The sequence below is a fragment of the Leguminivora glycinivorella genome, chromosome 5 (assembly GCF_023078275.1).
Source record: "Leguminivora glycinivorella isolate SPB_JAAS2020 chromosome 5, LegGlyc_1.1, whole genome shotgun sequence".
Taxonomy (NCBI): domain Eukaryota; kingdom Metazoa; phylum Arthropoda; class Insecta; order Lepidoptera; family Tortricidae; genus Leguminivora; species Leguminivora glycinivorella.
The window spans coordinates 20,671,997-20,685,635 of record NC_062975.1 but is presented as its reverse complement, the minus strand read 5'-3'; the positions used below and the strand labels follow the sequence as shown (position 1 = coordinate 20,685,635).

General features: G+C 39.2%; 1 protein-coding gene across 2 annotated transcripts; it reads left to right on the top strand.

Annotated features, from left to right (window-relative positions):
* The first annotated feature begins 3,609 nt into the window (after positions 1–3,609).
* Positions 3,610–13,412, top strand: LOC125226303 (proton-coupled folate transporter-like). 2 transcript variants are annotated; one of them, XM_048130243.1, is made up of 8 exons: positions 3,616–3,701; positions 3,926–4,493; positions 4,893–5,049; positions 5,899–6,000; positions 6,639–6,776; positions 11,137–11,220; positions 12,193–12,349; positions 13,287–13,412. In XM_048130243.1, exons 1-8 carry the CDS (start codon positions 3,682–3,684, stop codon positions 13,354–13,356), a joined length of 1,296 nt encoding a protein of 431 aa, XP_047986200.1. In that variant the 5' UTR covers positions 3,616–3,681; the 3' UTR covers positions 13,357–13,412. The 2 variants fall into 2 exon arrangements, with proteins under 2 accessions (XP_047986199.1, XP_047986200.1); XM_048130242.1 differs by having other exon boundaries at positions 3,610–4,493.
* Positions 13,413–13,639: the final 227 nt, after the last annotated feature.

Genomic DNA, 13,639 nt, shown 5'->3' with positions numbered 1-13,639 from the left:
ACTATCCATATTTTTGCACCTTATTTTTTATCACGAGTAAGAACTAACCAACGGAGTGAGGTAAATCAAAAAGTTTCAACTGAAGCACAGCTTAAATCCCGTCAGAGCTGTCCGACTTCTGCTCAACCCGGGAGATTAGCGCTGTTAGTTATGCGCTGTTTAGGGCCACAGTCCACTATGCATTAAAGATGGTTTATTTCACGATGACGCACGAAAAACATAGCCTTCATTCGCCCAAATACTGGTCGCTTCTGCAACGCCGCTAATTTAACCGCTACTCTCGCCTTCTCACGAAACGCTCATAGATATCTGTGCCAGGCCCCGTATTTGAATGGCATTTCTGCGGTGCGAAACGCCACCGAAATGCCGCCGAAATGTAGTCTGGCTCTGTCACGCCAATACGCAAGAGCGATAGAGTTTGATAGCTACGAAAGAGATATTAGAGGTATTGTGAGCGTTTCGTGAGCGTTTGTGCATTCGGCTACGCACACGGCTGGGTACAAGTGTGATCTTTACCGGAAATCTTTATATTTGAAACTTTCTGCTAGTGAAATGGATAATCTCCCATTCAGGTCGTGTCCGTTCTGTATTATGAAATAAGTAAGTACAATACACTGTTTCTTGATCACATTCGTCATTCTTGTATGTACTGAAAAAAGAAGAAAGAAAGAAAATACATTTATTGCAACCAAGAAAATACTTATGTACTAAATTACATAATCACAACATGAAGGGACATAAAGTTTTGTATAGTGGCCGCAATTAGACACCACTCAGCATATGCTCTGGCACAGATGGTGCCACAGCGCTGGTCTTCCGTGGGGCCCAGGATCGGGCGATAGTGCAACACAATAAGCGTAGGTGCAGTAAGCAACACAGTAAGATAATATTTATAGAAATACAATACAGACAAAAAGCAAAAAAAAGTCAGAAAAATATATACTTACTTTTAAAACTTGAGACAAAAAATATCAGGAGTCGCGAGGAGAAGAAAATGAAATATGGGGGGGAGGGAATAAAAAAGGAGCGAGGGGGATGTAACGATACACAAACTAACAACAATAAATAAATAAACAAATATAGGACACCGCGATCCGTAACACTCACACGGATCACACTTCGCAGATGTCACGACAGCTGCAGGGTTAAAAGATGTTGTTTTAGTTCACACTAAAATGAGCCAAGACCATTAGAGTTGCGATTAGGGGGTGGTATATTATTCCAGCACTTCGTAGCAGAATATCTAAAACTGCCAGGAAATGCTGCTGAGCTGCCGTGTTTCAGACAAACTAGTCGGGTAGCTTCTCTCGTTGGCCGTGTAGAGAAAGTTAGCCTGTGAAAGAGGTACGGTGGTTGCTGATGGCGCACCACTCCGAAGAGCAAAAAGAGAAAATGCAAAAAGCGTGTGGCGCTTCCATCTTTAACATGCCACCGCTGTTAAGGTAAGCGGTGATGTGAGTAGGCGGGGGATAGGGAATCAGAACCGCGCGCAGGCATTTTGGATATTATGAAGTAGAGCCTTGGATCGAGCCAGCAGAAACCAGTTAATGGAAAAATATATATGTATATAGTATCGTAATTCTCCTTTAGTTATTTAGCTACTTATGTGTAAAAAACGGTACCTAATAATTGCCATAATTTAATTATATCGTAATTTATGTAAATAAAAAAACGGCATATAACATTAACGTTATTTGTATTAGAAATAGTAGACTTGTATTGGTCCCCATACAACTTGTAATCCAAACTTAAGCTATTAAAGGGCTATTGAAGCTATAAATGTCAGTATTTAATGGATAGCGGGCCTTATACCTAAGCTAAGCTCACTTGCCGAAAACATTAAGTCCAAACTCCGAACTTTGGCGCAGTTGCACTTAAGTTATGGATATCTTATGGTTTAATTTTGAACATGAATTAGAGTTAAATCTGGACAAAGTTAAGTGTTTATTAGTTTTGAATTTGAGGCAACCTAAACTGAGTAAACTTGTTGGTGATGTTTTAAATAATTACAACTTGACGTAACTGAAATCAACGACAGTATTTACGTTATTCAGTTAAAGACTCAGTAGTTAGGCCTGAGAGATAAAGGCCCGACCACCTGCAGCCATCAACTATAATTTCATCGGAGGGGTGCTGACATGCAGTGAGTGTGGTCGTACATTCACTGCAAAAATAGGCTACGTCAGCCACCTGAGAGCTCACGACCGTCGCTCTCAATAATAAGCCAATACCCAGTCGCTGAGACCGAAACCGGCCGGGACAGGATGATGGAGTTAGGCCTGAGTGCAGGCTCGTATAGGGCGTGAAGCGGGGCGGGGCGTGTGGCGTGCATTTCAAGCAATTGAAGCTCACACAAGTGTCCTGAGTCGACGCTTCACGCCCCGCCGAACGCTCCGTTTCTAGCGTTCACTCAGTCTACGCTGCGTCTTTAAATGTAACAGATTTCAGGCCCCGTAGCCGAATGGCATTTCTGAGACGCTAAACGCCAACGAAACGCCGCAGAAATGTAGTCTGGCTCTGTCGCGCCAATACGCAAGAGCGATAGAGATAGAGAGCTACGAAAGAGATATTATCGTGAGCGTTTCGTGAGCGTTTATGCATTCGGCTACGCACACAGGTACATCAAGTTACTTTACTACGAATATGCCACTGCCTTATAATGTCTGCGTAACTTACTTTCTTTACGTAATATCGAGTTACAATTCGTGTGGCGTAAATTACTATTAGTACTTAATTATATCAATAAATAATAATAATAATTGGGTTCATTTATGGCGTAGGCTCATGCCTACGCCATAAATGAACCCAATTATTATTGCCTCATGGCTAGCAACCTGTCACTGCAATGTCACAATTTCGCCATTCCACCCCTTAACGCCCATCTTTGGGCCGCAAATAAATAAATAAATAGGTACTTATTACAGGATATTCTTACACAGATTGACTGAGTCCCACGGTAAGTTCAAGATGGCTTGTGTTGCAGGCACTCAGACAACGATATATATATAAGATACAAATATATGCATATTAGAAAACATCCAAGACTCAGGATTCTCAGGAACCAATATCTGTGCTCATCACAGTCATCACACAAATGCCCTTACCGGGATTCGAACCCGGGACCGCGGCGTAGCAGGCAGGTTCACTACGCGCTAGGCCAGACCGGTGGGCAAATTTACAAATGTACTAAAATGTATTTTAAGTGGTGCAGAAGTTCCGGAACTTGATTGAAGAGTGGAACTGAATTTTAGCAATTGCATAAGTCTTTCCTACCCCTTATAGGAATATAGGCGTGCGTATGTATTAATTAAAAATATCAAAGTCGATGTCAATATTTACATGCTCACCTTCATAATATTATTAACACGTATATTGCATAGCACTCGATAATACCCACGTTATCATCTATGACAAGGGACTTTAACAATTAAATACTACAGTCCCATTACTGTTAGTATACAAACAAATACTAAGAAATATCTTTTATCTCGGCATACACGGCGATATCAAGTCAATATTGAACTAGACTGACATTTATAGTTATTAAAGATTAAAATTCAACAAGCAAAGATAATTGAAGAGCATAATTTTATTCAGTTCTCATTGTTCACAATACTGACAAACAGGACATAACAAAGACGAACATGGATAAAAAAATTAAAGAAATAGAAGAACATAATAATGAAATCGGCAACAAAAATGAAAGTAACGAAACATCACCGCTTAAAAATGATTCGGAAGATAAAGTTAAAAATGAATCAAAAACAAAAGCAAAACTAACGTTACGAGAAAGGTTGAAATTAATAAAAGACAATACAACAGTAGAGCCAGTGATGGCATGCTATGTAATGCCAAGTGTATTAGCATCATTAGCAACCCAGAACTTAAATTTAGAAAAGGCTTGTCGTGTCAATTTGAATTTCAGTGATGAAATCTGTGACGCGTTATATTTACGGCAGACAGAAAATTATACATACTATGAAGAAGAAGTCCAGAAGTTGACAGCAAGTGTGCAAGCTTGGAAGAACGTGATACAGACAGCTTTGCCAGTATTACTAATCCTATTTGTCGGTGCATGGAGCGACAAAACCGGTAAAAGGAAGCCATGCATACTTTTGCCTATAGTTGGCGAGTTTCTAACGTGTCTAGGATTCATGGTGAACACATACTACTTTAAAGAATTGCCCGTGGAGGCGGCGGCGTTGACGGAGGCTATATTCCCTGCCATCACTGGAGGCTGGTTCACCAATTTCATAGGTGTCTTCAGCTACATCGGTGATATCACATCTGTGGAAAACAGAACGTACAGAGTAGGAATAGTGAATCTCTGCATGTCACTGGGCTACCCTATCGCTAGTGCTCTAAGTGGTGTATTATTAACTTGGGTGGGATACTATGGGGTGTTTTCAATTTCAGCCGGACTGTATTTGTTTAGCCTTATTTATGGATACTACTATTTGGAAGATGTGAAACGAGACAATCCAGAGAAAAAGGTAAAAATGTATACTTGAATTCATTATTTCACCTAATGATAATGATCTCCTACTATGCCTATTTACCTGTCTATACCCTAACGACGTTTAAACCCGCTGAACTAATTTTATCGTACAATTAGTATCCATCATCTACATCACAATAAAATCTATGAATTAAACTTGTTCTGTCATTGAGTATGTTAAAATGTTCAAAGTCTGTCTTATGCTCAAAGCTTATTGTTTGTCTGTCCTAGTCGTCCTAGGCTTAATTTAAAGTACTTTTACTTGGCTAACCTATTTCTGGGTCTATCGACTCCTCCACTAGTCGTCTGACTTTCGATAGACATGAGCATGACCAACCAGGTCCTACTTCAAAACTATAAATATAATTTTCATAATAACAACTTAAATTTACAGAAAACAAAAAGCTGCAAAGAACATGTGGCCGAATTCTTCGACGTAAAACTTGTGTCCGAGACGTTGCGAGTTGTCCTCAAAAAAGGAGAAGGCAATAGACGCCTACGAGTTTGCCTGCTGCTTATAGTTGTCTGTGTTATATTTGGTCCAATGCACGGTAAGCACTGTAAATATTGGTAGTAACGATTGCTTAAGGAGCACTTATTTATTTAAGGCTCACCGGCGTCAACAGCGTCACCAGCGGTATTTACGTTTTTAATTTTACTAATTATGGAGCTCCCACACTGGCTGTTATAAAAGTTATAGACAGCTGTCACACTGTGTTATATAACATTCATAGCAGCCAGTGTGGGATTCCCATTAAGTATATTTTTTATAATTAATTGCTATTATTTTTCGCTAGAAGTGCCACCAACATATGTACTTCGGCTACCCCTTCTGGGTATACAACAGGCGTGAATTTATGTTTGCATATGCAGTGTGATAAGTATGAGTAAACCAAAAGACTACGCATTAATGAGGCCAAAAGTGAGAACATGAAACTATTTTGTCGAAAAAAACTTTTGTAAAAACTTTTTTTTTAATGTCTTACTTGTTACTTTTTGACGTCGTTCAACCTTTCTAGTTAGATTATGATCCATAATGGCATTATCGCCATGTAAATAGCATTTTGTGCTTAGAAATACTTAGAAATATTTGCTTTTTAATTGTATTAACTCTGAAACTATTTACTTAGGCGACAATCAGAAAAGTTTATACGATATTTTAATCTCGAAATGTAATCAAGAATACGCTGTTAGAATTAGGGCCGGTTGCATCAAACCGTCTGTCACCGTTAAAGCGTTCGTTAAATTGTAAATATGGGAAGTTCCATAGACATCTGCTGCGCGACGATGACGTGTCTGTAGAATGTGGTTGATGCAACTGGCCCTACAGTGTATGTATAATTTTTATTTTCAGCATCTAAAATGACTTAGGTATGCTTAAATTAATTTTTGTGTTTCAGGGGAATATTCCATTATCTACCTCTTTACAAGGTACAGATTCAATTGGGATGAAATGCAATACAGTATTTGGTCAACATACAGTATTGTAACGAATTTGCTTGGTAAGAACACAATTATACAAATATCCTATATTTATTATATTTGGGTAAGTAAAAATAAATGTCAGCGCAACATTACTTTTAATGCTTAATTTTTGCTCAAATTAATACACGAAAGAAACAAACAGTATTGTAATATTTAACCTCTTCAAATAAAAGAAATGGTACAATTATACCTTGTGGCGTCGGTCCAGGTGCCGTAGCCGAATGGCATTTCTGCGACGCGAAACGAAAACGAAACGCCGCGAAAGGTAGTCTGGCCCTGTCGCGCCAATATGCAAGAGCGATAGAGGTAGATATCTACGAGCGATTCGTTTCGTGAGCGTTTCGTGAGCGTTTGTGTCATTCGGCTACGTACCCAGATCTGTAGGAGTTCATGGTAATTTTTTTTTCAGATGTTGATGATACCTCGTAAATATGTAGCAGTCACGAGTTCCTTTATCAATTTTTACTGAATGAACTTTTACAACCCATTATAGCATCAATAATTTCGGTGTTTATAGTGTACAATAATATTATTTTATTGTACATAACAGTATTCGCTTAGCTTGCATTTTACCTTTTTATCAGTTTCTTTTATCAGAAAAGAAATCCAATCCAAAACTCAATTATTCATCGTTACATTTGGTAACTATTTTCAGGTACAATATTTTCGATAAGCCTGTTTAGCAAATACATGAAACTGGACGACACCATCCTGGGCATAATATCGAACACCAGTAAAATTGTAGCGGCCTTCGCGTATGCGTTTGCTAGAAACGACTTGGAAATATATTTAGGTAAGAAGAAATAGTACTTATGTTGCTCATTTTATTTTCATTCATAATGTTATACTTTTTCTACACAGACTCACGAGCTCTTTAAATCATTGTAGAAGAAAATCATTGCTGCAGAATTAGGTACTCAAAATTATTGGATCATTAAATTCCGTTACAACCAAGCAGAGACAAAAAAAAACGGAAAATACTTGAGAAGTTACTTTTTTCCCATCTCCTTAGAAGGTATGAAATAATAATTTGTAATAACTCGTGATTCGAGGTAGAAATAAATTTCCTTCTAAATAGTCTGATTTAAATATACGTCACATATTAGCTCTAGATACGATAAAACGATCAGATAAATTACGTCAGTGTCAAACTCAAAAGTGACGTTTCTAACCAAACACTGTCTGACGAGATGCGTTCGATGCTTACGACTGTATTGAATAGTATGGTATAGAGTTATCAGTCAAGATTTTCGAATGCAGCGCCATCTATTATTAAGTTACGACAACTTTTCATGTGACTTTCCATGCCTAAAGGTTCCTTATAGCAAATAAAGCATGTGGACCCTTTAAACGTGGAACGCCACATACATATGGCGGGATCTTTAAGTTTGATGTAATCATCCATCAACCAGTCACTAATATAACTATTTCTACATGGACTTATTTGCCAAAAAGATGACGATAATATATTTTTCCCCTCACTATCTCGGAAACACGTGTTTTGTCCTTTAATACCAGCGGGTAAAAACGCATTTTATCCACTAGTGGGTAAAGTAATTTGACCTTGAATAAAGTTAAATTGACTGCTTTAAAATTGATAAAAGTAGGTGAATCTAGTAATAAAGATGATTTACCACCTGTGGAACTACTGGAAACAGTGATAAACGCATTTTTTGCGTTGTAGTTTCCTCGCTATAGTGAGGGGAAAAGTTTTGTGTTACACTCGGGTGCAAATATATTTTACTTCTCGTGTGTTAAAAAACTCGCAAGTTCGGGATTCTATTCTCGAACCACTCGCTTCGCTCGTGGTTCAACTATACACGGTGTTTCCGGTATCACTCAAAACCTCAGACACCCCAACTGATTTTTATTTTTTTAAACTCATCTAGAGTATTCATCTTTTAATCTGATCGTTACTTTTTTTTAAATTGAATTTTTAATTTTCTGTACAGCTCTACTTGACTTTTAGCTCTACACTCAATGAAATAATTGCTAACTACCATCATAAACCATAAGACTATTTATTTGTGTACGTTACTGCAACAACATAAGGTTTACCAATAGACAGCTAAGATGTCACTGTAAAACACTTTAAAGCTTTGTCACAGTAAATTTCAAATTGGACAGGTAATCGCAGTAAGCAAATAAACTCAATATTCAAAATGACAAGGTTGTAATTAGGTACGAGTTCAATTTGTTATGACTTATGATATACATTAAGATTAAACTGACAAACAACGTCAAACTAGTAGCGGAAAAAATAATCGTCCAAGTAACCGGCCAGTATTAATACCCCTAAATACTGAAAAAAGGTAAACAACCTCTAGCAATGCGATATACACAATGTTGTATTACGAGTACAATAGAATGGGCACGTTAAAAATAACTAATAATACAAATTTAAATAAAAATATTACCCCCATCAAGATATAGCTCAATCGATTCTACTCTCGATTCTGAACAAACTGTTTTCAGGTTTTTAGTGTTAAGTGAAACACGGTGTAGAATCCTTTCACTTGCTCGTTTTTCAATTCCACACACATCACAAACTTAAGAGTTAATCTCTTGTCGGTGGAGTATTTTCCAGCTTTTTCTATCCTGTGCCAGCTCTTTGACACTTTGATACGACACGGCCCCTACTTTTTCTTTTATTTGGTCCATGTAGCTGCGTCTGGGCTTTCCTCGACCTCTCTTACGACCAATCCGTCCCTCCAGAATAGTAATAAAAAAGTGGTCGTGTCGCATCAAATGTCCGATCATTTTTCCGCGTCTATTTTCAATCGTTTTCAGGATGGCTCGTCTTTCATTTACTCTTCGTAACACCTCCTCATTCGTAATCTTGTCTCTCCAACTAACTCCCTCCATTCGTCTCCAGCACCACATTTCAAACGCTTCCATTCTCTTCCTATCTCTTAGGGTCATTGTCCACGTTTCACATCCATAAAGGGCTATACTCCAGATGTACACCTTGATTTTCCACCAATTCCACACTCGGCGTTAAAATACAACTTTGCCCCATTGTATAACAAATAACTATTACCATTTAATTACATATAATTAACCGTAGAATGCCGTTCGCTAGTTTGCGGGTGGTACAGCGACATCTAGCGAAAAATTTGGACATCAAAAGATACTTATATATTTTTCATCACACCCGCACTTTAAATGTATTATTGCACGCAGGCGGGGCGTGAGTTATAGAAAAATCGTTCTCCCAAGGGAATAATGAAATTTCTTGTGCCGTACTTAACTTTTTGACATCTATTTACATATTTTTTACATTGCGAGTGTGATGAAAACCATTGTGTGTAACTCGGGGAGTATGAATATTACTAACTCGAGTCTTTAAATCGCTCCGGCAAGCCGTCGCGATTTAACTTACTCTCGTTAGTAATATTCAACTTCCTCCCCTTGTTGCACAATGTACTATTACGACAGCAAGTCATTACCCAGTTTGCAGGAGTAACAGTGACATCTAGCGAACAACTTGCACTACGGCATATAATTGTTTTTCACGTCCTATCGTTGATTTTTCCTTTGACTGAAAACACCGTGGCTTACGACACGGACATGTCGCTTGCATTTGCACGGATACATTCCATTACAGAAGGGTCCTTGCTATGCTATAAGAACTTTAGTGTTGGAATTTCAGATGGAAAGTAGCTTTTCATCACACTTGTTCATTAAGTGTGTCATTCATTATTTATTGATCGTATGGTTTGACGACCGGTCTGGCTCAGTCTGTAGTGACCCTGCCTGCTGAGCCGCGGTCCTGGGTTCGAATCCCGGTAAGGGCAGTTATTTGTGTGATGATCACAGATATTTGTTCCTGAGTCATGGACGTTTTCTATGTATATAAGTATTTGTATATTATATATTATATCGTTGTCCGAGTACCCACAATACAAGCCTTCTTGAGCTTACCGTGGGGCTCAGTCAATCTGTGTAAGAATGTCCTATAATATTTATTTATTTATTTATGGCAAATCATATCTACTTTAAATGTTTAAAATGTGAGGTATTCGATTGCAGTCTTCGATAGGCAATTCTCCGCTAAATCTGCCCCTCTAGCACAACTTGCTTTGTCGCGCGCAAGTCCATACTTGAAGTCGCGCTTGATGTAAAATCGCCTGCAATAGAAATTGTCAAGAATGTAAACAAACTATTAGCACAATTTTATTATTTTAAAGGTTTAGGATCATAATGTGATATGAATTGATTAAATAACACATGGATTTAGCCAGTATCTGATGGGTTAGGGCCTTATCACATTTGCGATTTGCGGGCGATTTGAAAGCGAAGCGAATGCGCAGCGAGTTGGCCGCGAGTGCGCAGAGCGTTCGCCGCGAGTGCGCAGCGTGTTCACCGCAATATCCATTGCAACAGTGTTTGAATCTTCTGACGGTGCCGTTATTGTTGCTTGTCCATCTGCCCATTCGTAGATAATAAGCTACTACAAAATCGACTTAAACAAAAGTGGATAGAAAATATAGAAATTAATTTTGCTGACGAATACAGCATGACGTCTCGACTCTAGACACGGCGAACTCGCTGCGCACTCGCGGCGAACACGCTGCGTACTCGCTGCGTGTTCGCTTCGCTTTCAAATCGCCCGCAAATCGCAAGTGTGATAAGGCCCTTAGAATAGAAATTAAAGACATTTTGACTACAAGGTTTACATTGTTCACAAATTCTATTGACGGCGACTTTATGGACTCGCACGCGCCAAGGCAAGTTATGCTAAAGGGTCTGGTGGTGTCATCGAGAGTTATAGAAAAAGATTTGTCCTGGGGGAGTTACGAAATTTCTAGCTCCACATTTTTTTGCCTATTTTTTTTAATACGATTGTAATGGAAAACACTGTGTGTCTATCGGTAAGTAAGAATTGCAAACTCGAATCTTTAAATCGCTCCGGCAAGCCGTCGTGAACTATACACTCGTTTACAATATTTGACCCATGTTCCACAATGCACTTCAATGTACATACTTAGGTACTATATTTCGAAGTAATACCTATAGCACACTTAGTTTCTGTAATATCGGACAGCCACAAAGATTTGTCCGATTTAGTCTATCGTTTCTATTGGATTTACTCACTGTGAAACTCGAAGTCGAGTTAGCGCAGTAATGCATTCACTTTGGTTTCATTACAGCTCCGTTGCTGGAGATTCTGAACGGAACTTCGTTTATTGCCATGCGCTCGATCGCCACCAAACTCGTCAGCGGGGAAGAATTTGGTAAGTGGCTTTACAGTACACATGATGCTACTTTACTAGACGACCGGTCTGGCCTAGCGCGTAGTGACCCTGCCTGCTTAGCCGCGGTCCAGGGTTCGAATCCCGGTGAGGGTATTTATTTGTGTGATGAGCACAGATATTTGTTCCTGAGTCATGGATGTTTTCTATGTATATAAGTATTTGTATAATTTATATCGCTGTCTGAGTACTCCGCCACGCAAGCCTTCTTGAGCTTACCGTAGGACTCAGTCAATTTGTGTAATAATGTCCTATAATATTATATTTATTTGTTATTTATTTACTACTGGCCTTAGCGTCTATTTCAGACGATTTATGGTGTTAATGTCCGAGAGACATCGCTTTTGATGACTAATGAGACCTATGCGAGAGCGACATATTTTGCCACATAGCTGACAAGGGAAGCTTGCAACCGATTGCGACGTTTCGCTATGGTGTCTTCTTTCCCTTTTGTCAGCAAGTGCCGCAAACTAGGTCTCATCGACGAACTTGTGACCATGTCCAACGCACTTTCGTCACTATGTCCCCTTTGCCGGAAGCTACTTTATCACACTAGTAACCTATCGAAACTTTAAGAGGCCATAATTTATGTAGCTCCTGAAAAACGACGAATAATACACGTGTATAGAGGAAATTCATAACTCGTGTCGAGTGTTTAAATTGTCGTCACGTACACATAGTAGTACTAGTTATTTTATTGACACTTAATAATATCGACATTTGAGGAACCATAACATTAACTGTAAAAAAAAATCAGACATGTATAGTACATGTGTGTGAAAAACAGGGAAATATGTTCATCTCGCGTTTATTTCAAACACTGCCTTTGGTCATATTTATTTGATCGCCATTCGTTTACTTTTAATTTTCCGTACATGTAATTACTGAAGGACGATAGTCGGTAGTAACAGCTATTACAAGATAATAAAATTATTCAAATTTAACAATTTACAGGTAAAATGAACTCCCTCTTCGGGCTGGCAGAGGCCACAATGCCTCTAGTGTATGGCCCGCTCTATTCCCGTGTATACATGGCCACCCTGGACATCCTACCAGGAGCGGTGTTTCTACTAGGCGCTGTCTTGACGTTACCTTCGATCGCCATATTTGGGTACGTACAAATAAAGGCAGAACACAATGTCCCTGGGTACGTAGCCGAATGGCACAAACTTTCACGAGACGCTCACGAAACGAAACGCTCGTGGATATCTATCTCTATGCAGACTACCTTTCGCGGCGTTTCGTTTTCGTTTCGCGTCGCAGAAATGCCATTCGGCTACAGCCGGGTATATTTATATGCCTGGCTATGCCCGTAGGGCTACAGTGGACACACTGAAAGGCACACAGTTTTTGCTCGGTACTGTCCTCAAGTAGGTAATGTTCGATAACCACATAATTTGGCAAGCAAAGCTGTTCAAAAATAGGCAGAAACAGATAGACGCAAGGACAGATAGTATATGGCCCCCTCTATTCCCGTACATATATATGCCACGCTAAACATCCTACTATTAGGAGCGGTGTTTCTACTAGGCGCTGTCTTGACGCTACCTTCGATCGCCATATGGTAAGTTGTTCAAGTATTATATAGGCAGTTGTCTCCATAGTATCTCTTCTTAATCATTCCCTTAATGCTGAGGATCATGACATCATGTCATTCTGTTGAAGACTATATCCCTCCTATGAGTCTGTTCCTCTTGAACACACCATCTAGTAGGGGGAGAGGCCTGAGGTCTCATGCCTTCAACGATATGAGTCTGCTTAAGGGCCGGTTGCATCAAACCGTCTGTCACCGTTAAAGCGTTCGTTAAATTTTATTGTATGGGAAGTTCCATAGACATTTACTGCGTGACGATGATGTGTCTGTTAAATGGCGTTGATGCAACTGGCCCTAATCCCGCATAGGGTTATGGACAGGTAGTGGACATCCTACCAGGCGCTATGTTTTTGTCGCTAGCTTTGCAACTACTACTTAACTATAACACCTAGATAGTCTTCTCTTGGGGCTATCATTTGTGAGTAATATTTATTTATATATTTATTATTTTCAGGTGGCTCTACTTTGAACACATGAAAGACCGAAAACTACAAAAATCGACCGACGTAGAAAATGTGGATTAAAGAAAATTGTTTGTATATTTTTATAGGTGAATTTTCGAATAAATCCTTGCTCAATATTATACTTCCGATTGTTCCCCACTGAACGGATAAACTGACGTGACGAGCCTAACTGCCACCCTGCCACCTCATCTCAGGCAGGCAAGTATGGTCGCGCGATAAATGATAAAACATCTGGCCGTCTCTATCGCACTATGTGTAGGTGCGATAGGGACTCGCAGTCTTGATTCAAAATCACTCTATCATAGTTTCATAGCATAGATAGGAATTGTGTTCTTTTTCTGCT